Consider the following 27,822-nt stretch of genomic DNA (forward strand, 5'->3'; position numbering starts at 1 on the left):
CTATCAATAGGACTGCTCATGCTGTGTCTTTTGGGCTGGAGCCACAAATTTATGCCATGGGATGCATTTGAACTAGTCATCTCCAGGTGAAAATGCGTTCTTAATTTGGCAATTGTCATAGACAATAGAAATCTACTGTAGAAAAATCCACTGTTGTGCCTGTGCTGGTACCGTCCATGTTTGGCTTTCTCCAGGCCTGGCAGGACCTTCTGTGACTATTTGGCAGGCACAGTTCTTGCTACTCCTCTGCTGATGGTCTTGAACCAGAGCAGATGTCTATTCCATGATTTTCAAATAACTGCTTTGCATTTTTATTTTGTGTTCACAGAAAAGAGAAAACAAGTTAGCACGGTGTCAGCTGTATTAGCATTTTCAGAGAGGAGACAGTCCTGCAGACGTCTGCTCTGTAGCTCTCAATTGTCTGGTTGCACATATAATCTTGTGTGTACTGACTGGTGATTATAGCTGAGTGAGTTGAGGAAATGCTCTTTTATTTCTGTGTTTCAAACACTGTTTTAGAACTGTTGTTATGCAAAACTATGTTGTGAGGATACTTTTAAAGGCAAAATAAGTATTTTTTTATTTAAAGTCAGTTCCATTTCTCTGCTGCAGTGATGTGCTATCCCAGATACTCATTTACTGTGTCCATGTAAGACATGATTTATTGTCTTCACTGTAACCTCAGTTTAGAATCCAGATACGAATGAGTTTAGCAAACTTCACTACTGAAAAATGTATGGGTAAAAGCATGACTGTATTTTTGTACCAAAATGCTTTTATTAAAGGAGATAGGAATTGAAAATGTGTTAACTTGGAATTTGCAATTTATTTGTTGGTAGGAAGATGCCTGCCTAGAAGTAATATGGATTCCATTTATTAAAAATTACGTACAGAGGAACCCAGAATCCCAGGGGATGGCAGAATCCAGGTGATATAGGAAATTTCTTTTGTTTTTGTTACAAAGATTCACAGTGCCTAAATTGGCTCATCTGCAACACCAGGTGGCAGTGCTGCCCGTAAAAACATTTATAATTTCCATTCAAAGCCTTGTTCGGTACAAAGCTGTTGTTCTTTCCAGTTATGTGGACATAGAGTTAAATGTTGAACATATAAATTTGTAAGGTAAAATACTTGTCTTGGCCTTTATATTTTATTTAAAATAAAAATAAAATTAAACACGGCTTTCTTTATAGCACCAGTTAGCCTGTGAATTAAGGTATTAGCTCTGCCCATCAGTCTCAGGACAGGTATCAGTTTTGTCATCATTTCCCACCACTGGATCAGATTCTGTCTTGAGTGAACCATTTCTAAGAATACAAGGGCGTAAGTAGAATAAAAGTGACCTTATATGGCGGCCAAATGTGCCCCATATTGATAATGTGCTGCTTGTTGGTGTGCCTACGTTCTGTGGACAGGTACACACTGTGAATCAAACTGAAACTATGTTGATTTCCTAGGCCACCAAACTGGTGTTAGAAGTTATAACCACTGATTTGGAAGGTGAGGGTCAGTATTTTCTGAGCCACCCTGTTGCAGGCAACAAGCTACTGAGTTTCTATGAACAAATGAAAATAAAAGTGAGCATGAGAATACATGATAATGTATATCAGTATATATAAGACCTCTGTGAAGGTCATGGCCTGAAATTAAATTACTTAAGCTTATATTTATGGCTTGTTTTGTTAATTTCATTAGTTCTTGAATATGCAGTAAAACATTTTTAGAGAAATTGAATTTATAAAGAAATGTATTTATGTAGAAATATGTTTTTAGGCAGCATATGTGAGAGATTTTATAGACTAGTGTGTTTTTTGATGAGTCAGACGAAAGCATTTGCAGTATGTATCTGTTAAAACGTACACAGAATTCTGATTTGGCCATTAAAATATTGTCTTGGTTTATACACAATGCCAGCACTCGGGTTTTACTGCTAACAGTGGTAGGAGATTTGAGCATTCACATGCTTGCATTCTAGTACTGCTGTCAGGATACTTTCATTAATAAGAAACTTTATTCTTGATTATTGAATAGCAATTTATGGAGCAAACTTGAATTATTTCAGATTATGAATTTGACCAAAAAAAAAGTCTGGTTTTAGGTGTTCTTCACAGAAAGCAAGCTAGGAAATAATTACTCATTGCAATTAATTCCTGTAATAATACTACTGCAGAAACAGCAACTTGTCTGAAAACAAAGCTAAATTTTCCATTATGTTCATTTGTCTGCTATTATTTTAGATTTACTCAATCCGTTTTGTTGTGATACTTACACTTGAGATGATAGATAAGTGTTTAATATTTGTTAAACACTTAAATATATGGAGTTCATAGGCAAGTGCTTTCCATACTGCAGATCTGATGGAGAGTTTCAGCTTTGTAGACCGCAACAATGGTCAGTCATTAAAATTCTATGTGTGAAATCTCTCAGAGGATGATATTGTATAATGGCCAACAGTGTTGTGATCTTGTGTTCATGGGATTGTATTCATTTGGTTTGTATTCTGCTAAAGTAGTCAGTGTCTTCTAGAGAGAGTTCTTCATCTTCATGGGCACCTAGAGAGAAGAAATGCCAAGCTCAGGGCTTGAGTGTGGCCCAGAATGGTCGTAGGGATCACCTTCTAGTTTTGGGAGGGTGATGCATAACAAAACTCTAGAATAGATCAATGAGCTCTTAAGTCTCAGGTCCACATTGCTGTATCATCAAAGATACCAGATTTTGAAGGAAACACTTCTTTCCCTCTGTCTCAAAATGGAGATTAAAAATGACGGGCGACAGTTGTCTTCATTTAGCCAGGACCTACCGATGGTTTGATCTGGATAAGCTGAGCTGGTCACAGCATCCCTTCTCTAACTTCTAGCACTGCTGGGAATGCTCCCTTGCCTTTACCCATGTGCTTCATCACGACTTTTGTGACTTCTGGAGAGATGGGTAATACAGAGTCAAAGGCACTTATAGGCACTTCTTGTGAGGATATGGCCGTATAAATTTCTTTACAATTAGAAAATTGCATTTTTTTTTTGTGGCTATCTTGTATAGCATGGACTTGATTGCCCATATCACCTCAGTGTCTTGTGCTCTCTTTTGTGGTACTGGCCTTACTAACTTTGCCACAAATTTCCCTTTGCTTTCATAGTCATGAACAGTTTGCCTTTTCTCAGCCAGATGATAAATGCTTATTTTATGTTTTAAAGGGATCCTCAGGAGAAAAATTGTTACATAAACAAGTAATACTGCTTTGTGGCAGACAGCAGCGTTGTACAGAGTAGGAGTCAACTATTTCATTCCAAGTCAGGGCTCTATCATTTTACTGAAAACTTCATCCATGTTCTGTAATTTGACAGACTACCTAAAAGGTCAGAGCAGCAATGAATGTCATTTGTTCTGTTAAAACTGTACCCTTCAGTGTTCACTATGGTACAGATGTTTTAAAAGTAATAAATAGGGATATCACTTATTATGTGGATGGCACCCCTCAGAGACAGAGCATGTTACTGATGCAGTGCTGTTTCCTGCCCCAGACAACTTTGCAAGAGTAGAAAGGTTAGTCTGTTCTGATGTAGTGCTGCAATTTTACTTACCTCACATTTCACCAACAGGTGTGGAGGCAGGTTCACCTTTTTGGGAAACTAATTGTAAAATGAGCAAAGCCATCAGCTGGCCAAGGATGCCCTGTGGGCCTTACTGAGCGGTATCAAAAGAGTGACTCTCTGAGTAACAGTTGCAAAGGAGGAAGCAAGTTCCAAATGTTGCAGAGGGAATGTGTTAGATTTCTTGTCCTCAAGATGGAGGAGAATAGCAAGAAAGAGTACGATTGAGTCTCTAAAGCTTACAGATTTGATATTGTCAGTTCGTGGTCAAACAGATGACATTAAGCATATGTGGAGCAGCTTACTCTTTCTGAATAACCTTTATTTTCCAGGAACAGTACAAAGCTAAAACTCCAAATTAAATTAATTTGACTTCCAGTTAATTCATTAAATGCAATGGCTGGCTACCTGTTTAACAGTCAGAAATTTAACTTCTGGCATGGTCAGATTAATACGACTGCTGAAGCAGAATGCTATAAAACTACTTAGTTACTGGCGCAGTGCCCCATATGAATAATGGGATTTCTTTGGATTGCTGTTTGTGACTGTAAGGTTTATCAGTATGGTAAAATGGTACATATTTATTTGCCTCATTGTTTTACTGTAAAATAAAAATCCGTGCCTAAAGCACTGTCCAGCATATGATAGGCTTGAAAGCAAGTGGGAATTTTAAGGACATCTGCTAATTTTTTGTTTTAGGTGACTTATCTTAGTTGTACTAATTTCATCCAGCACTTTATTGAGTAGTTTTTTTTACGTTTTTTTTTCTAGTAACTTAGGTTCATCATGTTGAGAATTTTCTCATGTGTATTTTCTGTTAAAGTGTTCAACAATATTTGAAAGTACTGTTTTCATACAATTTTAAAATGAAATGTTAAGAACCTAAAATTTGATTTCATGGACATAGGCTCTATTCTAAGTTGTATGATGGCTATGCAGATTTTCATGTTATGCCAGTTGATTAAACACATATTTTTTCTGCTTTCTCCAGCTGACTTAGCCCACTTAATGGACAGAACCTATGAAAGAAAACTGCCTGTCAGCTCTTTGACAGTAGCCCGGGTAAGGAAAAAATCCAAATCATAAACTCCTAGAAGTGACTGTGGAATGCTTGTGTAGTGAAGTGAGCTGAGAGGTGATAAATGATACCACCTCTGTTAGGAGTTCTGGGATTGTAAATGTCTTGTTATACTATTAAATTGCTGTATAAAGCTGTTTTATTGATACTTTGTACTCATTAGTTAGAACTGAGACCATAGGGTCTTCAAAACAGATGTTTTTTCTTAGTAAAATTGGGCCTCAATGTTATTGGGTTGTGTATTTCCCTTATATGTGTTTCCTGCCTTTGTGTGGTTTCTTTGTGAAAGCTTTAAAACCTCCTCAGGCACTGTGTAAGAGGCCAGACTGCTAAGGGAATGCATTGGATTGCTATACTGCACTGTCTATCTTCTTTCAGTTCCAGGCTTCTTTCAGAGTGAGGCAGAGGTGGACATATTTTGCTTTTACTGCAGCAGACTGAGACAGAACAAATGCTGACATGGGTTAAGGAAAGCCATTACTTTTACTGGGAAGAGTAACCAGTTCCATCCTCTGGATGGGATAATCTGGAAAAGGGGAGAAAAAGCAGAGATAGGTATTTTTAAATTCCCTGTGTAAATGAGTGTAATGAAGAAGGAAAATAAATAAGTCATTTATTTAAAAAACAAAACAACAAACTAATTTCAATCTTCAAAATTATCCAGAGAAACTGAGTTATCTCAGTAATACCACTAATTAGGGTAATTTGCACCACTAACTGCAGAGTTACAGAACACTTTGTTCAGTTACAAGAGCAAGCATTTACACAGATCAAGCACTCTTGACCATTGCTTCTGAGACAGTGTCCATGAGAGAGAAATGGGTGTTCTCTCCTTTTTATGAATCAGATTTATTCCTTTCCTGCTTTGGGCTGACCTCCCTAGAGAAATGGCATTTTCAGATTGTCAAGCAGCCCCACTTTCCAATACCTGGAGCTAACATCAGATTCTTATTTTCTGGAATGTAGGTAAAGCACACAGGCATGCTATTGCCATGCTCAGAAGATGAGATCTCTATGTATACAGCATGCAAAGAGAATGAAGGAATAGGAGACCAAATTCCAGTCAGCTGAATTACTGTTTTTAGATTAGGCTTATGGTAAAGAGAACATGTTTGTTTATTCTGAACTAAAGGTATTACATTATAAAGATACCGTAGTGTTCCAGCACCTTTATGCTTATTTTAGTGAAATGTATAGGAAAACAGGATTCGCTGTTACCATAAGACAAAGTCTGGTTGAAAGTTTGGCTTGTATCTAAGTAATTGATAGCACTGGGAGTTCTGTAAGAAGACAGGATTGTAAATGAGAGGACAATTGTGCTGTACAGCACGAGAGGGTGATTTTTTTCTTACCATTGTTTATAAGTATAGTGAAATACAAAATTTTGCTGTCCTTGTGCTTCAGAATTTATACTATGAATAGGCACAACAGGCAAACTATAGGGAAAAGAATATTTTTTGGAAAAAGCAATGAGGTATGTTAAAATTACCTCAAAATTGTGGCAAGAAATTTAAAGAACTGAAGATATGCTTAAAATAAAGGGTATGATTGAAGAGCAAAAGATTTAAAGGAACAGCAAAAATACAGGATATGGAGCTATAGGTGTTTAATCTTCAGATGGCTTTCAAGATGTATAGAGTTTCTCAGAATTAAAGAAGGGAGTTGTTTCAGTTTGAAAAGCTTGGAGTTTTTGCAGTCTAGAAGAAGCCAGAATTAGGAGCAAGTAGAGATATGAAGAATTTCAGTACTGTCAGACAGCTAAATGTGCCAGGCAAATGTATTTTGTTATATGTTATTTTCTTCTAATATGCTTCACGTGCGTGCTCCTTTTTTAAGCTTTTATTTCTTATTTTTTAATCAGTTTGTTGACAGCATTTCTTCACGAGAAGAAGTGGATCAAGCTGAATACTACCTTTACAGGTAAACATATTTTCCCCTCAACATGAACTTTGAGTCACATGAGTAAATAACATGAGGTCTTGTCCTTTGAAGACTGACCCTTTCCAGCTTTTTGGCTTTGATTTTGCTCTTGCAAAGTATGCGCATCTACTTGTCTTACAACTTGTCTTACAGCCAAGGGCTTTCTTGCCAACTTCTCCATGGTTATGGCTGCCCTTCTCTGGACCTCTGGCATTGTCTCCTGTCATGCATGTTAATCTGAGATACTGAGCTAGCAGCTAATACAACATGCAGCTTTGATTTATGTTAGAAATGCTGAAAATATAAGTAATCAAGTTTGTTCTTAATTTTTCCTTCTAATACTGCTTTTGTTCTCTGAATCATTATTTATCTGAATTGGCTACATGATATTTGGACGTCTAAGTGTAGGACTCAAGGAAGCTTGTTTTCTTAGAACAAGGAAGAATAAAATGGGCATCCTGTGATAATGATCAAGTCAAGGGTGAATGAAATATATTATCCCCATAGTACTTGTATATTTCCCAGATAAGCTGTGTAGTTCACTTTATGCATGGATTATTACGGTTTTTGGCAACTATTTTTGTGTTGATTGAAGTGTACAGGTTTTCTGGTAGTGTCAGGTGGAATACTTGCTTGCTTCAAGTCAATACCTCTCAATATTCACTTGGGTAGCAATTATTGCTGTTCACTAGAATAAATTAGTTATTTTAAGACAGTTGCACACAGATTTTGAGACCTAATTTCTGTGCTGGAGAAAGTAACGCATCCTGTCAAAGCACATGAGAGAACGTCCTTACAAATAATGTCGGATTGTTATTTATAAATAATAATGATTGCGTTTTTTTTAGTTAAGGTGTTTTCTGGATAGCTGGATTAAGTGTATGCACAATTTTAAGTACATGATTGCATTAGACTTCAGATGTCCCTGATTCTGTCATAATACTGGGACAGTGTCCAAACCTCAGAACTTCAAGACGGAAACAATAGAAATGGGTTAGTACTAGCAATATCCTGTGGTTTGAAAATAAAAGTAGGAAGAAGCATCACTCACAGAGGGCAGGTTAGTGGCATTTTCATTCTTTTTAAACAAGATGTCACTAGTCTTATCAGAATCTCTGGTCAGAAATCAGTTTTCCATCTTGCAACAGCAGAAATGAAAACAGAAGAAGGTAAAGCTAGTTTAATGCAAGCCCTCTAGCACCTTTTAGTAACATTCTTGAATGCATAATATTATGCCACATGTCATTTTTTCCTCTCTGATGGAGTCAGGCCCTCTAGGGTCAGGGATTTCAAGAGACCTTTGACTTCCCTGACATACCAAGGAAGGTGGGGTAGTTTTAATTGCTAAGTCTCAAAATGGTACAGATAAAATCCAGATGGTTAGGTGTCTGTAATGTATCTTCCAGATTCTTATTGAAAAAGGAGTTCAGAAAGAGACAACAACTTAGAAGCATAAAAAGACAAAAATGTAGAAGCCTAAAAAATGATCTGTAGTAAGAGGGAGAGAGTATTATGGGAATCTCTAACATGTAAATATACTTCTTAGTCTTAATCTGTACTTGGTTAGTACCTCAGGTAATAACACAGGTTTTCTATTCTTAAGAACACATTCTGGTAGAGAGAGTTAAGTAATCATGGTTATCTACCATTTTCCTAGGATAAAATTCCACTATGGCTGGTAAGAGTATACCTGTGTAGGTATTGAATATAATAATTTGCCATTGATTCAGATTTTAGTTGTCCATGTGGAGAGAATAGAAAAGTACTGATGTCTCACATGGCTTGTTAGATATGTTCTGGCTGAAATTTTTCTTCTTTGTGCCCCTATGATGCTGTTTTGTTTTGATATTGCAAAATGCAGTGATATTAGCATAAATTTTCTAGGAGATTTCATTCCAAACTAGTCTCAAAATGGATGTGTATTCAGGTAGTGAAACAGCATAGAGAGGTCTGTAATTCATGTAAAAATCCTAATTATAACAGAATTTTCTCTGTCAAGTGAAAATAAGCGTTCTAGCTTCAGGATACAGGAGATACGGGTATTTGCAAGATCCTTTAGTTGGTCTTTACTGTTTCCACTTAGGCTGGAGGTAAAATGAAATACATTTTTATAAAGACAGGTCTTTGCAGCTGTGACAATGTTTGATGCAGAAAAAGGTCCCATGCAAATGGCCACACCATGAAACATAAATGAGTGGTGTAGCAAGGGAAAGTTAAGAAGCAGAGAAGCTTTGACACAAAATCTCTCTTTTTCTGCCTTAATGAGAAAGTTCCAATTTTTCTTTTATTCAAGGAGAGGATACTTCTGAACAGGAGAAAAACAGTATTAGAGAAAAACTGGTTTTATGTCTGTTTTTTACATAAAATGTAAAATGTCTATGCAAGTCTATTGCAGACAAATGTTGTGTACATGACGTGGTAAGTTGACTATATGTGCATTTGAGTGAGCATAATTAATCAGAATGCTCCCAAAGTCCCGTGGTTTTCTCCTTTGCTGCTTGTAGAGTATAAAGATGGAAATTTGATACCTCTCTCCAGTGTTTGGAGCCTCTGGGTACCTGAGTGGAAAGGTAATCAGTTCCAAAGCCCCTACAAGGCTGGAACATCTTCCTGTTACAAAAGGCAAACTGCCTGTGGGAAGAATCAGAGGGAAGTAATGGCATTTCTGTGCTTGCACTGTGGGGTTTTCCGGGAGATGGGAGTGACAGATCTTGTAATTGTTAGCTTCTTAGGCTGGAGACTTTCCATGTATAATGTGAGGCAGAACTTAGTTTCAAAAATTAGTGTTCAGGAGCATTACCATAATGCATTTAGGATCCCAAAATAAAATAGATGTGTTATATTTAGGCCTATTCCAATTTTATATCCTTTTAAAGTAGTGGATCTCCAGCCATACTGTCTCCACAGAGGATCTTGAGCTCTCAAGAATAGCTGTGTGTGGAAACTGCTATTGTGGAGCATGTCAGTAAGATGGTAAAGGCCAGTTTGAAGCATGATGTCATCTGCTTTCAGTGCTCCTCTTTTTGTTCTCTTCTGAATACCTCCCCCCTTCTGTTAACTGTCAGACTTTAAAAAAAATCCTTTCATCTCCTAGGATCCCAGCAAAAATTCTCATCAGAATGCAGAGCACTTTCAGCCAGATCAAAGATTTGCAGTTCGCTGTACTTTGTCCTGTCTCTCTGAGATGTCACTATTTCACACATCAGGGTGTTTTTCTTATAACTGAAACATTAGCATAATGAAGAGAGGTTTTGTGATGAGGTCACTGCTGATTTTGTATGTAGGTTTTATGCCAACAAAGATTTTTCAATGTGTGTGAAAAGAATGGGTGAAGTTTTTCTTATGTTGGGACCCTCAAGAGAATTTTTAATTGCATTAAACCCATGACCCACCCTGTAGAGAAAAGTATACACAGTGTCCGGAGAATGTTTTTGTATGTGCCTGTATTCTACAAATTCTTGCACAATCTGCCTGGATTTTTTTATTATCTTTTGGTTTTTTTCTGAAAACATAGCTGTTTCTGCAGACTTCAGGATTTATTACCTGGGGTCCATACCTGATTCTAATCACAAAATGGGACAATAGGAATTGATTAGAAGTTATTCCTAGATGTGCTGTCTTTAATAGAATCATAGAATTGTTTAGATTGGGTGGTAGTAAGTTACAGTTTTGAGGCCTGATTTCAGCCTTTAAATAATTTTGGGGCTCTTATCTGTGTCCATATGAAATTGTTCTTTTTCCCTAATAATATCTGTGTGGTGCTGCTCAGGGCAACATTACAAGCAAAATAAGTTTCACCTGCACTCTCTATATTTTCATGTCTATTCTGTGGGTGCAGCAGTTGCACTTTTACTTTCATACTAGTCAAGCAGCTTAGTGTCTGAAAATGTTTTTACTCCAAAGTATTATTTGTAACAAATTTTCACAATGTACCAAAAAAATGTATTTCTGAATAATATTTGCGTAGCATTCATTCTTACTAGTGTGGTATTTTGTTTTTGTATAGAAATCTACAGTACATAATGAATGCCATTACCTTTTCCAGCACAAATAGAAGATATGTAGACATAGTGCTATAGCATATTTAATTCTTTCTTTGAGATGTTTTCATTCTCTTAAGGCTGTAGGTGAAATAACTGATCAAATCTTGGTTTTCAATGCCTCCAAAGAAGTGTATGGGTTAAAAAAAAGGTATAAAAATAAATGAGTCAGAAATAGCCACCTACTATTCAAGTTATGCAGCAGTTATATTTTGAAATTATATTGAGAAGTGGTGAAAGCATCTGAAGAGAAAAATACAATTTGTTGGCAGAATGGTGTGTTTTAACAGTTTGGACACCTGCCTTGGCTGAGTGCTTTAAAATAAGTTAATTTGCGAAAGATTAGGGCAGCTTTTCAGAAGGTAGGGAGGCACAAGGAAGGGAAACACCAGAGAGATGTACCTCATTAGAATATTTAATTATTTTCATGTGAATGACAGAAATACCAGTGTTCAGTGCTGTTCTGCTATGGTTGCCAGTGTGTGATGCTGCTTTATGTGAAGTAATATTGGTCACTATCCAAGCCAGTGCTGTCAGGTGTACTGGCGGTAGGGACTCTACTGTGCTTCTGGCTCCAGCATTCACTCATTTCTGCACAGAGAGGCACATGTTCTTACTCTGCCTCTCATTTTTCACAGGTTTTCTGTTGTCTTCGTCTGTCCGTAGTTTGTCACACTCTGAACTGTTGGAATCTTTGGAAAAAAATTAGTAACTATGTTTCAGAACCCAGAGCCAAATTTCACCAAGCTTTATTCTGTAACAACATCAGATTTTAGTGTGCTCAGTGTAACATGCTTTGAAGTGCAGGAGAACCATCATTAAAGATAAAACATTGAAGAGCATTCAGAAGGATCATTTCCTGTAATACATGCCCTTTCAGTCTGCTTTTCATAGTTCATCTGTCCTTTTGTATATATAGTTTTCTTTAAACGTGGCAGAAATTGGTCAAGAATTTTCTAGGCACTGCATATAAAAGCACAAAAAGTTGGAAGGCTTTTTATCACCACTGATTTTTTTGTTGTGTGTTGCCAGTTCTAGAAGGATAAGCATTTGGATTTTAAAAGCTTTATATTTAAAAGAAGAGGAAAATAAGGATTCTTCTACAAACAGAATGCAGTATCAGTGTTTGGGGTAACCTCCTCCTCGTCCACAATATTTCTGGAGTCAATAGAAAGATGAAGCCAGTCAGATTCAGAAATTGACAGAAATTACTTGGTCCACACTCCATGTGGATACGTTTTTCATTTAATATTGGAAGACAGGCTTTCATTACAATTCTTGGAAGAAAAGAGTATAGCAGAATTTCTTTTACCAGCATCTTTTACCCAGCATCTTTCTTGCCAACAGCTCAAAGCTTTTTGTCTAGTAGCTTCTACAGGAAATAGTCTAAAGAACAATGTGACCAGATCTCAACTGTTGCACTTGTATATTGAAGGAGAAAGGGCAATTTTGTCTCTGAGTTTGACCCACGCTCCTCCATAAAGGTCAATTTTGCTAGTTCCAGTGGCATTCCTGAAGTTGTTAAGTAAACCCCTGCATCAGCAGAAAGCCTGTCTCAAGGGAGATCTTGCATTATGTTTTAGAAATACTGAAAGTCCAGACAGAGGTTAAATGCAGCCAAAAATGTAGAGAGTGAGCCATTCATAGGAATACAAATGGCCAGGACAGACTAAAGCCTTTTATAAGATTCAGAATTTAAAACAAGAACAAGCAAAGACCTGTTCCTTTGCTAGCTTTAGTTAATGACTAATATGACTAATAATTATAAAGATATATTAGAGAATTAACTCTATCTGTCTTCCCCTGCAAGGAATTACTGGTTCCACTACAGCCCCTGAGCAGCAACAGCAGCCAAAGTCTCCAATCCCATGAAAACAAACAAACAAACAAACAAAAAGTTAATGGTTTTATTGAGTTCCTTGTCCCATAGCTTTCCTAAATAGTGTTAAATGGTACAGCAGTCTTTTCTTTTTCAGTTATGTTGAAAGTGGCAGCTACTAGCATAAACCCATGAATTTCTATTAGGCTTGCAACCATTACCAGAGCTGTCACGGTCCCTTCCTTAGGAACTGTTAACTTTGTGTTTATTGTATCCATCAACTTAAACCTCATTCTTCTTTGTAGTGCACGTAAGAATTTCCTTTTTGGATCAAAATAAATTCAGTATAAGAAAATTACTATGAACTACTTGTTACTATCAACCTGTTATGGAATAATCTTGACATGCTGTAGACCAGAGCTGTCTTATTTCAGGTAGGTTGATTAGAGTTAAAATTATTTGAATTGTTGACTTGGTTTTAGTTTAAATCAGCGAGCAAGAAACCTTAATTCAAATAAATTATTTTAATAATGTTTCATGTTTATAATTTAAAGTACCTAGAAAGCTTTATTGCTGTTTTCTGGCAGCAGGAAAGGAGTTCTTCGAACCAGTTTAATTTCTTTGGAAGGATAATACTCAATTTAGAATCATCTTCAGGCAAAGAGAGTGTCTTGTGTAGATATTTCCATGGTTTACAAGAATTTCTTTACAGCTTTGTTTATATATTTGATTTTATTTTTTTAAAAAATAAATAAATGTTCACCAGAATGCATTTGAGAAAGAACCTTAAATGAAAGTATTACTTTTCCGCAAATGTTCACATTTTAATGAGTAAATATTAGCTATATTCAATGCAACATGGAAAGCATTTAGAATATGTTTTCTATTTAAAATGTACCAATTTAGAAAAATTTGTTTTTATTTAGTGAAATAAGATCCTCAGTATGTCAGGAGTTCTGTATTTGTAAGTCCTAGTTTTTATTCCTGTTGCAACTTAGATGTGGTAAGCATGCATTCCTGCTATTTTGAGTCCCATTAGTCATTTTTGAGCTAAACTAACATAATGTAGAAGAGTAGGGAGTATATTATATCTGCAGCTGTAGAAGGGGCAATAGTTATTAACAATTCTGTTTTCAGTTGCTTAACTAGTAACCTTCTCTAGTTTGTGTTAATACTGCTTGTAAAGCTGGCTGTACAAGATATGTTTCTTGGGGAAACAAATACCTTTAATACAGATTTTTATTTTTGAGGCATGTGAGCTGGTTTATTTTTTAAAAACAGGAATTCTATTGATTTTTTTGTTTAGCTTTAATTTACAGAATTGTAATGATGAGTAGCACTGGGTTGTAGGGTAGCCATTCAAATGAAAATATCAGGCCATTTTATCATCATCTGTTCTTACACAATGCATACAAAATAATGAGATAGGCTAAGAGTGGAAGAGTGTTTATCCTGTGTTTTGGGAAATTTAGGTTTTTGTGCTACTGCAGCCAAGCATACTCAAAATACTGAACAGTTTAAATGTCATAAACAGAAGGCCAAGTACAAAGTCAAAAGGCTTCCAGGCAGAAAATGTCTTAGGCATGTCAGTGATCAAGATTCTTCTGCTGTAATCAGTAGTAAAAGAAAGAATAAAGGTAGTTTTTGAGGTAAGTTGAGATGTTAGTTTGCTGCCATTAAAGATGGTTTTCCAAAGGTTGAACCAGGGTGTTCCTGGCTTAAGTGAACTCTGCAAGCAGCTGCAGATGAGCTTCTGATGAGAACAATAATTTTATTGAGAATCTTTTTAAGAACAGGATGAGAATTTAGAGCCTGTACTGTGGTAATTTTATTATAGAAAAAAAAAAAAGTTAGGATCTGGAGAGTGAAGATATGCAATAAATAGTGTCAGCTTTCAAATGTCCTTAATCTGGGAAATAGGAGTTGCATAACTTGTTGCAGCTGTTGTGTTGAAAATACATCTTGGGTTAAATGTACATGCTGTAAAGTTTACCCACTTACCAGGATTTACTTTGTATTTTTTTTTAATACGTGTTTTCTCTGACTTGTGATTAAGGAAGGTTTATAAGAAAGCAGGACTGGACATTCACTAAGAATGCAAAATATTTTTAAATACTCCAGGGCAAATCACATGGTAGTCTAACATGGAAGGGGATGTCTTGTCTGGTTTTCTGTTGTTTTTTTTTTTTCTTCACAATGTTTGAGGAAACTTCTTTTCAGAAGACTAATGTGAGCGCTAGTAAGACCTATAGAAGTAGTTTCATTTTCGGTTTTCTTCCATGCTCTTGTTGCACGGAAGCAGGCCTGGGACCAAAGCATCTCTAACATTCCACTGCCTGAGAATTTCTATTCTGCACCACACTTGTTAAGAAAACTGCCAGTATGTTTGAATGATGGCAAGTCATGTGCTAATTTGTAGGGTAGACTGATGGAGAGAAGGACAAAGGCATTAAAATGTTTTTTCCTGTCACATCTCAGCTAATGTATGAAATACAAGGCTTGTGCAGTATTTCAGTGAGGGCATTCCTTCATTTTACTATATGTAATGAAAAGTTCCATATGATCTTAGTTTTGAGTCATTGTTACATAAAATCTTAGTTTATTTCACAGACTTTTAAGACGACTATGATCTGATCAAGCACATAAAAAGGGGGCTACACCATCTAACTGGACGTCATAGTCAAGAAAAGTGTTCTGTGCTTTGTTAGTAGCAATGAAGATGTTCAGCTTAGTAGTATGATACAGTAGAGTAGATCCAGTATAATCTATTGTGCTCAGACTATCTGTGGTTTGATGCACATTGTTGCATAGTATATGGTAACAGATAGCAGGTATGATACAAGTTCCTGAAGGTGAAGCCCTTTGGAAATTGAAAGAACATTTAGGATGACCTTGTTAAGAGGTGGAGTAATCACCACAGTTACAGATCTGATCTACTTTGTTCTGTTATACTCCATTTTAGACAAAATGGTTTTATAACCAAACAAAAATTAGTGTGATGGGGAGGAGGGAGATTTACATTAGCATGCATCTTTCTTTAGCTTGTAAATGATTGGGCATGTTTATCTTCAAGTAGCTGTCTTTTTATTTAAAAAATTATGTTAATGGTTTTGTAGGCTTGAAAGTGTTACGTCAACATTAGTTATCAAGACATTTGGAAAATTACAAGATTATATCTAACAGACAGTAGATATTTTTGGCCCCAGTTAAAGAAACTTGAAAAGTCAATTATGTTACTCTATTCCAATGGTTTCATTTTTTCTAAATAATTCCATCTTCAGAAATATCCAGAAAGATTAGAGTGCAGAACAAAAATGAAAATAAGTAGGTATATTTATTCAGCTTGTCTTTCTGCTTATTTCTGCATATACATTTGTGCCTGTGAAAAAGTGTTCTCCCTAAGGGCAGGAGCTTGATTGCAGACAGATCTACAAAACAGTGCTTTGCTGTAATTGAATAGAGGAGTATTGAATCAGTAGATCAGCAAAGGTCACGGTTATTACTCTTACTGTTTACAGAAGAGTTAAGGTGCAAATTTCTGAATATAAGATGCTCAGTAGCAAATGAAAAAAAACCAAAACCCCAAACTGTCATTCAGGGTACTTACCTTTTTGTTCGTTGTTTGCTATGTTGGGTGTTTTTTTTTGTTGTTGTTGTTGTTTAAATGCTGCTTTAATAGTGAGTGTTTTGAAGCTGCATGCTCCAAATAATGTGTCTGTGTTGTCTGCTGGAATGAGTCCAATTGCATTTTCTGTCCTCTGTACCAAGCACTTAGCTGAGCTAGCTAACTGCAGCTGTTCCTTCTGCCATGGTTCCTGTTACCTCTTTCTGAGATTTACTTGATAAATCCTTGGTTCCTAACTAGGTTAACTAATCCCTGAATAGTCCCTTCCTTACTTTTCTTTTGGTTTTTGTTTTGATAGGTTTTTTTTGGGTTTTTTTGGGGTTTTTTTTTGTGGCGGGCATTGTGGGGTGGAAGAGCAGGATGGGTTTGGAAAAAGCTCAGATAGAAGTCCAAGCCTTTCTTGTCAGCTGATGTTATCCCCTTACCTGTTTCCTAAAATCCTTATGTGCCCCTGTCCCTGAAGGAAAATGTCCCCAGGCTTTTCAGCTGCTTCTCTGTCTCCCCTTTGCTACATCAGTTTGAAAGCCTGAGGGACTCAATTAAACATGGAGTTGGTTGTTGTTGTTTCAGAAATAGCACTGCGGCTGTTTTCATCAATTGGTTTCCATCTTCACCACTGATGCATCTCTGTGGGATGCTGGACTGCATGTCCTTGAAAGGTTCTGGAGTTGTCCTTGCCTCCCAGCTTTCATCTAATTAAGGAGCTTGTGTATGTGTGCTGTGCCAGGCCCCTGATAGCTTGGGGGAACTGTGTGTTTTCTCTTTGGACCAGGTGAGGATTAGACACAGGATCTAGTTTAGGGAACATTTAAGCAGCAACAGAGAATGCTTTCTTGGATTTATTGTTAAAGTTGGAAAGGGGTGTACAAGAGAGCAGCTGATAGAAATGCCTGTTTGCTCAGCTGTGAATGTAGACCCAATAATAATTCCTTTCTCATGCTGAAAAGTGGACAGGGATTTTGGTTATTTCCCCTCCACCCCACTCCTTCAGTCTAGAACTTGTCAGGCTGAAAGCACACAAATTTTGGCATCTGGATTTGCAAACTGATTTTCATATTTGTGGTATCTGTTGTTTAAGAATTGGTGTGGATATAAAGCTGCCTTTAATCTCCAAAGTCAACTTTATGCTGGTCCTCTTTACGTTGATATTTATTCTGCTCTCTCCTCTGTAACTACTGCTTTCTTTTAAAAAAGGGGGGAAATACTCCTTTCTTCAAAGTTCCACTAAGGAATGAGCAGAGCTGGACTAAATTGAGCTACAAGCTAAGTAGATGGCCTCTGGCAGCAGACAGCTGGGTGTAAAATGGACACTATCTCCCTCCCCCTTGTCTACACAGTCTGTGCCAAAGTTGACAAACTAGACTGGCTGCTGGTGTGTCTAACTGGTGGTGAATGAGGTGTAGCGGCTACTGTGAGAACATGACAGCAGAACATGTGCAGCAGGAGTGTTACAGTCCACTTCACCAGCAAAAAGATGTTTTTGTCTTCATTGAAGTTACTGTCCTGGAGTGATTACTTCATTTTGCAGTTTTCCTTAACTGGTGCTGTAAATGTCAGTTTGGAGCCTGAATACAAGGTCTAAGTAGGCCACTTAAAAGGTCAAAGTAGCAAGTCATCCTGGCCTTGTATTGTGGGCCAGTCATTAGCAGAACCAAAAGCATTAGTGCTATGTCATGGAATATGCTCAGTTGGAAGGACCAATCAGGCTCATTTAGCCCGACTCCTGGCTCTGCACAGAACACCCCAAGAACCACACTGTGTGCCTGAGAGCATTGTCCAAATGCTTACTGGACTCTGGCAGGCTTGGTGCTGCCACCACTATATTTATAACTAGCAATCTTGGATGTGTTCCTGTCTCAAAAGGGGGGAAAACTACAAAATACCTTTTTGCATTATGAAATCCTCTGCCTGTTTTGGGTAGCATGACCTCATTTTACTGTGCAGCTTGCAACTACCTACGCAAGGGAGCATTTGTCCTACAGTACATGCGGTACCTAAAGAGAGGTACCTGCTGTCTCTCTTTAAATAACAGATCTGATGGCACAGTCTTTTTCTGAAAAGAATAAAACAATCATGTAGCTGGTAAGAGACCACAAATTTCAAACTGCCTTACAAATTGCTTGATTCCAGTTTGCCATGTTTATCCTTGATATACTTGCTATTCCTTTGGATTGACATATGCAATATGTCCTTGGGGCAAAGGACATTTTGGTCTCACTGGTCTCAGAAGTTAGATATACTAAGAGGTATGCTAACTAGATGCCTCAGAAGTACTGTGATTGGGTACTGTGGTTAGAGAACAGTTAAAAATGTATAAAGGATGTGAGCATTTCTTGTTACTCATTGCTAAAAGTATTTTTATTAGGAAAATACAAGGTTGGAAGAAAAAAGAAATATTGGTAAGTGTTGCTTATTGAGACATGATGTGAAAAGTAAAGAGAATAATCATGAACTGTGGTAGCCATGGCCTATTCACATGTGGTTGACCCTTTGGAAATTATTGCCTTTTTGACGGTGGCTGTGACTGAAACTGCAGGTATCAGGGGTTTTGTCCTCTTTTAGGTATTTACATTTAATATTAAAGCCTTCTTGTCTGCTTCCTGTTCACTCAGAGAGTGCCGAAGGAGAGCAAACACACAAGGACATCAGACTGTAACAGTGAAAAATGTAAATGTATTAGGTCAAAATTAGGCTAACTTGAATTGTGTGCCTGTGACAGCAAGTCTGAAAAGGTAAAGCCTGAAATGTGCAAATCCAGTTTGTGAAGTGTTTGGTAGCAAATGCAAGGCTTGGCTTTTCCCCTGCTTAAGTTGGTTACTGAGATCCATTCAGTCTTTGTATTCCTGAAGCACTGTCTTCCCAGCACCTCTTTTTTGCTCTGATTGTGGTGTGAAACTAACTCTACAGAATAAACAGTTTGGCTTGTAGAGTTCTGTATTGCAGCCTTTGACGTACTCAATACAGAAATACATCACTTACAATCCGTGTGAGTTCAATTGTGAACAAACTGAAAAGTGTCAAGGGTTATGTCAATCGGTGTAATGTTACAGTAGTTTGAAGCTAATGTGTGATCTATTTCTGGGGGCTACTTTGTGAACCATAAAGAATTTAAGTAAAATAAATGGAAAATGCAACATAGTTACAGTGCAGACTGCAGGTCTCAGTGATTAGGTCTCTAACAAAATTATGTTAATTTTGGCCAGGTTAAATCTACACTGAATATTAGGCATTATTAAAAAGTTGCTCTTTGCAAATACAGTAATAGCAATGTCTGTTAAAGGCTAGGATATTTTCCCTGCCATAAAATCAAGAAGTCATTATTTGCTTTTCTGTACGGTAGTTTTTATGCATATGCATGAAGCATGCCTATTTAATATGGCGTGAAAGGAGTATTGTCTCATACTTTAGGCTTAGTGCTAAAAGGCAGAAACACCTTAATGTGTGATGCACTTCCCTCTGACACTGAGCTATCACAGAACTTAGAGCCAATGTTTTGTCTGCCTGGAAAGCCCTTGGTGCTGCATCTCTGTCCAGCTTGGTTAATGGTTACTGGAAGGCAAGCTTCATTGTGGCATCCCTCCAGTAGTTGGTAGCTAAAGAGATGGAAGTTTTCTAAAACATCTCTAGTAATTTATTTTTTAGAAATTAAGCCTAATGAGCTTTAAAGCAATTTAGTCCCTCAAATGACTTAAAGTTGTCTGGTTGAAAAAAGTCCATGACACAATTACTATTTGGTATGCAAAATATTTTAAACTTACTTTTGAAATGGAGCTAGTGGGAACTACCTTTCTGCTGGAAACTGACTTTCTGACAGCATTTAGTGGTCAGTCACTTGGCAAAGTGAACAGGTGCAAAGGTGGTAACAGTAGCTAGAAATTGCAAGCAGCCTTTTCAAATGTTTTTTGTTTTGAGAAATGAGTTTTCAGCTTGTATACTAGCTTTCAGACAGGTTTCATTTGTTCAAGTAATGACAGGCATAGTTGAGTTAGTAAAATGGTAACAGTCAAATAAGAGCTTTACTCATGTGTACCTTTGTTTACAGCCTTGTGTTAATCAGTTTTCAGAGATCCAAGTAAAAGAATCAGCAGAACTGACCCTTTGAGCTTTGAAACAGCAAGTTTTATCCTAATGCACATTGAAATTGCCAAGATTAAAAAAAATTCCCTGAAGCAAGAAATGTAGTATCTTGTATGGTTCTTAATTTCTCTGTTTTTGTATGCCAGGATACCGGAAAAAGATGCAATTAATGGAAGAGTCGGTTTTAAATTAGACTTGATTGTGGTTGCATGGGGAAAAGGAAGGGCACTAAAGAGAATCTTATCAGAATCACTATAGCAACAGCTCACTTCATCATTCCCCGTGTATTTTCTCAGCCTGTGATACTGTCTATACAGTATTAGTATATATATTCAAAACCAATCATTTCAATTGTAAGTCCAGAATTGTTTGTCACAGAGATCTGTGTCCCTTACAGTCAATAGTTTGGGGAGATATTGGGTTTTTCATTATTGTTATTATTATGACACAACCTTTTCTTCTTAATCATCACTCTTTGAGTGAATTTCATTTTTATGGTGAAAGTAGTATAGATTCTTCACATGTGTGAGAAGAAAATTGGATTTTTCCTGATTGTCTTTTTTTGAAAAGAATGGGAGAGGTGAAAGGTGGTGGGTAACTATTATCCTGGGAAAAGGAGAAAAATAAAAATACTCTATTCAAAAATCTGTTTATTTGGTTTCCTTCATTGCAGTTCACCTCATCATTTTGTTAAATCAAAACGGGGTGTTGCTTTATTAATAGTTTGCATTTGAAATAAAACTGAATGTGATAAATTTACTTCCTTCATGAGACTAAAGCAGGCATCACCACCTTTTCTTGGTAGCAGTATTCTTTCATCTAGGAGGATCCCCAAGTGTCCATTTCTTGTGAGCTAGCTGGTGACCTTCCCTTTAACCTAGAACAAGGAATTATATTGATAATGGATTTTTAAGTGTTAAGGTCTTCAGCTTCTAGCTAGATCAGGCCTGTGACTGATGTCATCCTATTTCAGGTTAGGCATACGGAGCATGTTCAGCCAAACTGACACAGACTAGTTTACATTCTTCTTAGAAGTGAACTTCATTGGAGTTGTGCCAGGGAGTGCATAATTCCTGAAGTACTATGAATCTTCATGACTAGGGTAGCTTTTTAGGAAATACATTTAGCAGCCTCAAAGAGTTTTCCCAGGGACAAAGAGTGTACTGAGCGTTTGTTGTTTGAGCCTTGGCTTTGCTTTTTCAGTTTGAACTAATTATAATAAAGATTTGAAGCATTTAAGGTAAACTGTAGGATATTAATCAGGTTGCCTGAAGGATTGCTGCTTTGTGCTTCACAAATATTTCTAGGGAGGTTCAGGGCTGCTTGGTGTAACCTGCTGGCAGAAGGTTGGAAGAGCAGCTCCACTGCAGTTCTGTTATGCTGACTGCATCTGGATGGAAGGATTGATAAATAATTCAGTTTCTTTTTTTTTTTTTTCAGGAGTACCAGTAGTTGTTTAAAATATTGCAATACCAGAAATACCAATAAATTGGTTTAAACTTTGCCATAGGCTCCTTATCTGTTGTTTTGCTATTTCTTTTGTGAAATAGGCTTTTAGGTCTATTTATGTGTAAGCAAAGCATTTCTTCTACACTCTGGTAAACTGCTTGTCCATTCATACATTATTTTGAAACTTATAAAATTTATCTAGAATTTTGCAACTCTTTGATCATACTGTTTTTTAAACTTTTAATGTAATAAGGGTTGTTCCTTATGTTTTACTCTTGAAGATGCCTTAAATTCATCGAAAGGAGGAAGAGCATTTAGTGATAAGAGGCTGACAACAATGGGTAGAGAAAAAAAAAAAAAGCAAAACTGTCAAACTAGCAAGATTAATAAAGAATAAACTACATCCTCGCTCATATATGGTGAATGCTATGTGATAGTTACTGTTAGAAAGAGACTTTAAGATGATGAGCTTTCTATGCATTAATGTAGTTTTGAGCAATACAATAGCTACTCTGAAACGACTGAATTTTCTCCCTTCAGTTGTTGGTAGAGGGAAGTTACCGAGGTGATATTTTGAGTCTTCCTAAATAAATGTGTAGTAGGTACTTCTAGCCAAAATATCTACTTTTCCAAATCTAGTCTTATTACTAAGCTTAAGGATTAAGAAATAGGTAAACTTGTAAAGTGATGTGAAAAGAAATAAAAACTTAATGTGGTATAACATGAAACAAGACATGATACTGAAAATATCCTTAAAGTCTCCTGCTCAGCCTTGATGTTTGACTGTGGTTCTGTACTGTAGTTTCTCCACATCTGATCATTTAGGTCTATTTTGGGGCCATTGTCAGACATGCATTAGTGGTATAAGAGCTCTGTGCAAATCTTGAACAAAAAATGTTGTGCATGAAATATGAATTCATGTGGAGGTGGAAAGAGCTTAGTTTAGAAGAATTAATTATAGCATCAAAGCAATCAAGTTATAATAGTTCAAAATAAAAGACGGGAAAGTCAATAAAAATTAAAATACAATAGGAGCTGAATATGGTTTTTTTTTCAGGGAGTCTGCAAACCAATTTTCTGCTTGAAAATGTGTAAGATTCTGCCTCAGCCCTAGACTATGGTCTGTTACAGTTGTCATGTCTAATTTTTTAACCTGTCTTATTACTGCTTTTGATAATGGATTTCTTAAAGTACACGTACTACTTGAGTTTTTTATTTCAACACAAAAGCGATATGTTCCCTCTGTTTTTGAGTGTAGGCACTTAATGTGTGCGGTATTTCCTATAGGACTGGTAGGTTTACACATCAAATTATTACATGATTTATACAAAAAGGAGGAAGGCTAAAAGGGCAGGCAAAGAAAAGATGGAAAAATAGAGTTCTGTTCATTTTAAAAAGGAAATTTCTGTCAATAATGATTGCTCTTCCAGGATTGTTTTCTTTAACACTGATGTATGAGCAATGCCTCTGGGTCCATTTAAAATAGATGATTTTCTCCAAAGCTTGTGGCTTGAAATGACAAACAAAGGGGGAGTTCTGGGTGACAGCCTTCCAGTTTCCAAGCTAAGCCTGCCTGGAATCCATTTGATCATTATGCACTGTAGCTGAAAAAATGTGCCTGGGAAGAAAAAAACGTGACATTGTTAATATGCTTCTCAGCCCTGTATGACTCATGTAAAATGTGGAGTTGCTTTGGATTAATTCCATTGAGATATCTTCTTCCTGGTTTGCAGTGATATTTCCTATTATATTTATTAATTTTAAGTCTCTCTGCTTTGCGTTGGACTTTGTAGAATTTTAAGTGGATTAGAAGAAATCTGGCACTCTTCCTTCCTGTTGAAAATATATGAAAATGCAGACCCAAGTTTCTCTCTAGTTTTAAAAGAAGAGAGATAGGAAGTGTAGGATGTATGGATCATTACAAGATGCTTTATCATTAGGTCAGGTAAAGGTGGAGAAAGGAAGGATCTCATCATTCTGTTTCACAGATCAGGGTAGAATGGGGAAGAGAAAAATAGTGTCTTGCACAAGGATAGCTTCTGGGAGTACCAGGAATTGGACTGGACCTTAAGAAAGCCCCAGAGTACAAAATGGAATTTGTCAACAACAAAGAATGGGAGCCCATCTGCTGAGCTGGTTTTCCCTCTATAGTACCCAGAAGGAGTAGAGCACAGCTCTTCCTCATGGTATGTCACTTCTACAGCACTTTCTCTTCTGTAGTGCAGCAAATTTTCCTTCACCATCTTCCTCATTCGTGACTGTCCCCGGAGCAATGAAGTGCCTTCTGTCAACCTAGGGAAAAGAATGCCGACCAGCAAGGGGTGGTTCTGTTTGCTCTCAGGTTTGCTGCATTACTTCCCTTGAGAAGACAGGGTGTGTGAAAGCAGCTAGAGTTGCATCACCACTTGATGGCACAAACAAAATTGCAAGACTGAAATAAATGAGTAGGGCAGGAATTCAGCTTTTCTGCAGTGTGTGAGGACCAATATAAATAAGTCATGCTTGCTATAGTAGTACAGCACCCCATGAAGCACTCTCAGCATCTGTTAAACTTTTTTATTGTTTAGTTTCTTTCACACAGCATGAGTACCCCAGCACAGTTGAAAATAATGAGCAGTAGGGCTTTATGTGGTAACTTAGTGATCTGACAATGTAGCCCAATGTGCTGGCCTGTTTGTTAGCAAGAGAATGTACTTGCTTGGCTAAAAATGTTCTGGTTGCCTTGTACTGAGGCTGTACACTCCTTCTATCTCTTCTTCCAAGTTATAATCATTTTGCAAGCACAAGACAACTGTTAGTGAAAATCAAGTTTCTGGACTGCGTAATTTGAACAGCTTTTAAAAATAAAAAGAATTCTCTTGAGTACTGCATTGTCTGCTTTTAAATTCACAATGAGCCTGATATTTCAGGCTCTCCCTGTATTACCAGTATTTCTGTTTTTATTCCCTGTGGAGGCTGATGTTCTCATTCAGTGACTGGAAGGATGACCATATTGATTCTTTAGCCATTAGCATTAAAGTGTACCAACAGAGAGCTTCTCTAATACTGTTACAGTTCCTTCTTGGTTTTTTTTTTTTTTTTCCTGAACACATTATAAGAATCTTGGGCTTCTCAGGTTTTTATTAGTTCTCAGAAAAATGAGTGTCAGCACCAGGCGTCTGCAAGATAACCTTCTGGTCTCTCCATTAAACACACAGCAGTTGCTTGTGACTCCCTTTATTTAATTCATTCTGAATCCTCTTTTTTAATGTAGTTTTAACTTCCTTCTGTCTTTTCATCTGTCCTTGAACATATTGCCTTGCTTAATTATATCCTGTTTGGTGGACATAGAGAAGGAGGAGGATGTTAATGCTTGTCAAAATGATGAGCAACCTCCTCTTTTTCCTGATTCCATTTAAAATAAAAGTGCCTGCCACAACATTTGGTTGATTTTTTAATTGTAAAAAACAGATACTCTGTTGGTTTCTTTTCTCAGCTAGTACAACAGAGACAGAACTTATCCCAGCATTAACAATTAAATCAAAGCCAATTAAAGTTTGCAGTGTAGTTGTTCACCTTTCATTTCCAATTCTCCTACGACATCATGGATTAATGGAAGTGTCTAGTGTTGAGGGGTCTTGTACTTGCATATATATTGCATTCAGACACCAGTTCCCTCTTCATTTCCATCCAACTAACTTGTAATTAATTGTTAGAATTAACCAGAAAATTACTTTGTTGAGAAGAACTTTTTATTTGCATAGCACTTATAGGGTAAGCAAGACATGATTTGAGCATAAAGATCAGTATAAAGATATTAATAGTAACATACATACAGTAATTATGTATGAAAATATCTGTGGTTGTCATACACACACACGTATATGTGCAAAAATCAGTCCCAGCCCTATAAAAGCTGATGTGCAGATTTTTTACAAGGTTTTCTAACATACCTCTGAATTTTGTGCATATTGATTCCAGCAATGAGTGTTGATTGATGATTGGCTTCATTCTGTTTCTAGGCTGTATTGTATCCTTGTTAGGCCTTTTGCTGTCCAAATCCAGTTTTACTTTGAAACCTAGAAGATTCCATTACAGTAATCTTTAGCAATCCCAAGGTGCAGGGAGTATTGGAGTGCTCTTTCTCACTGTGGTGTACTCAAGAGAATAAACAGAGCTGTGAAACAAAGTTGAATATTCAAATGCATTAAAAACAGCTGGTTGGGTTGTTTGTTGTTGTTGTTTTTTGAATACTTGTTTTTCCCTTGCAAATATTGTATCAATAGAAAGCCTAAATACTTGGGAGCATCAGCATCACACTTTCTGAAAGACAAGTCTGTTGTTTTCCGCTTGTGAAACAATATTAAGCATTTAATGAAACTTGAAAATATGTTGGCAGCATTATTGCTGGGTGCTGGTGTTCCAGCTGGACCCTTCTTAAATTGCTGGTGAAAACGTCTGTAGCACTTAGATAATTTTTTCATCAAAGTATGATTAAATCCAAATTCCTGTAACTGAATTTGTCCATGACACAGGACTTTAGTGAAAGCAAATATACATTCTTGCTACTCTGAGTATTTGAGCTCCAGGGAGAAGTAAATGGAAAGCAATTACAGCACCAGAATGCTTGTAATTTAATATTCAAAGCGTGCTTTTCTTTGGCTATTAAATTCTAATTTAATGGGGAGATTTCTATGCCACTTCCAGTACTTATATTTAGACTCTGTAGTTGTTTAGATCCACTTTTGGCATGGCTGTCTTCTTCGTTCTGAAGGCTGCCTAGCTGCAGTACTTTTCCAGCCTTGGTCATGTGTAGCCCTCAGTGACAGACAAGAGATTTACTGAGGGGGGAAAGGGGGTTGGTGGCCACATTAATCTGATAAACGTTCTGGAAAGCATGCTCACTCAGATGGAAGAGTCTGCCCTGCCTCTAAATGGTGCTGCAGCTTGGCTTGGGGCTGCAGCATCTGCACATGAGCTCAGCTCAGTCCTTGGTGTTCTTTACAGAAAGTGGCAGTCACTTCTGTGCTGGGGACTGAGATCAGTTTTCGTTTGAATTGAGAAAGACTGCATGCATCTCTTCGCACGGGGGTATGAAATTCAGCTCAGGACCAAGGTAGCAGCTCCTACCACTGAGCTTTTAACTGATGCTTGGATATTTGTCAAAGCTAAAGTTCCATATGCTTTTTGTCACCGTTTGTTCAAATACAGAGCAATGTGTCTGAATAAGGATGCAATGAAATTTAAAGTATTTAATTTTACAAACTGGTTGAGCGCTGGAGTGGTTTGCCTTGGAAGACTGCTGAAGTTACGGCATGAGGTGTCTCAGAATAGATTAAACTTGTGCAGAGAGGCGATGAAAGGCTTTCCAGCAGGTTCCCCGTGCATGAGCTATGCCTCACTGATGAAGCATTTCTAAGGCAAATGGAGCATGCAGCAGCCCAGGGATGACCTGTGCTGAGGCATAATGAATTCTTAACTGGAGAACTGAGGCATGATTTAGAAAGAGTGAGAGACACCAGATTACACAAGCTCCAACGTTTCAGATGCAGTTATATTTTGATGTAATTCTGATACTTGCTGACATTATCAGTCGTAGCTCTTTGACAAGCACAGCAACATTATACATCAAAATGTTATATAATGCAATCTTACACAATCAGAAGGACAATGTCAGAACATACTACAGTATTTACACCCGTCTCAGTTGGTCTTCATAAATGTACCAAACTGTTAGTTTTTTGGTATTCTTTTTTTTCAAGAAAAAAAGTAGTAGGCTTTCAGGAAAGGGAGAAGTTTAAATATTACGCATTTGTATAAAGGTCGGATTCCCCTTTGTACATACTATTTATGTGTCAAAGTTTTGTTTCTCTTCCTTGAAAGGACTATCTGGAGCTCTTTAGAGAGAAGTGATTGACTGCCAAGTCAAACATGGAGAAATTTTTATCTGAGTTCACAAATTGTGAGGTTTTGAAACTCATAGTTGGGTTGATTACAGAATTTGTTTCTGTGGTAGCAGAGTCATATTGTCACCAGAAGTTTTTTTCATCTTTAGGTTTCGGCATAGCCCAAATTCCTGGTACTTAAGAGACTGGACCATTCACAGCTGGATCAGACAGTGCTTAAAATACAATGCTCAAGATAAAGCCTTATACACAATACAAAACAAGGTAAGTTTTACCAAAAAACAGACACGAATATATTTGATCGGCTTGTGATTCAAGTGTGGCTTGAAAGGAATTCCTGTT

The 27,822-nt window shown here is 37.1% G+C and overlaps 1 protein-coding gene across 1 annotated transcript in view; it reads left to right on the forward strand.

Annotated features, from left to right (window-relative positions):
- The window catches only part of MRPS27 (mitochondrial ribosomal protein S27), a 42,458-nt gene that overhangs the window by 2,884 nt on the left and 11,752 nt on the right, over window positions 1-27,822 (forward strand). Inside the window, exons 3-5 of the mRNA XM_002194777.7 lie at window positions 4,579-4,649; window positions 6,527-6,585; window positions 27,630-27,744. Of these exons, the coding sequence (XP_002194813.2) occupies window positions 4,579-4,649; window positions 6,527-6,585; window positions 27,630-27,744 (245 nt within the window). The remainder of the gene's footprint in view (window positions 1-4,578; window positions 4,650-6,526; window positions 6,586-27,629; window positions 27,745-27,822) is intronic.

This window comes from Taeniopygia guttata, chromosome Z, assembly GCF_048771995.1.
Source record: "Taeniopygia guttata chromosome Z, bTaeGut7.mat, whole genome shotgun sequence".
In the NCBI taxonomy this organism is placed as follows: domain Eukaryota; kingdom Metazoa; phylum Chordata; class Aves; order Passeriformes; family Estrildidae; genus Taeniopygia; species Taeniopygia guttata.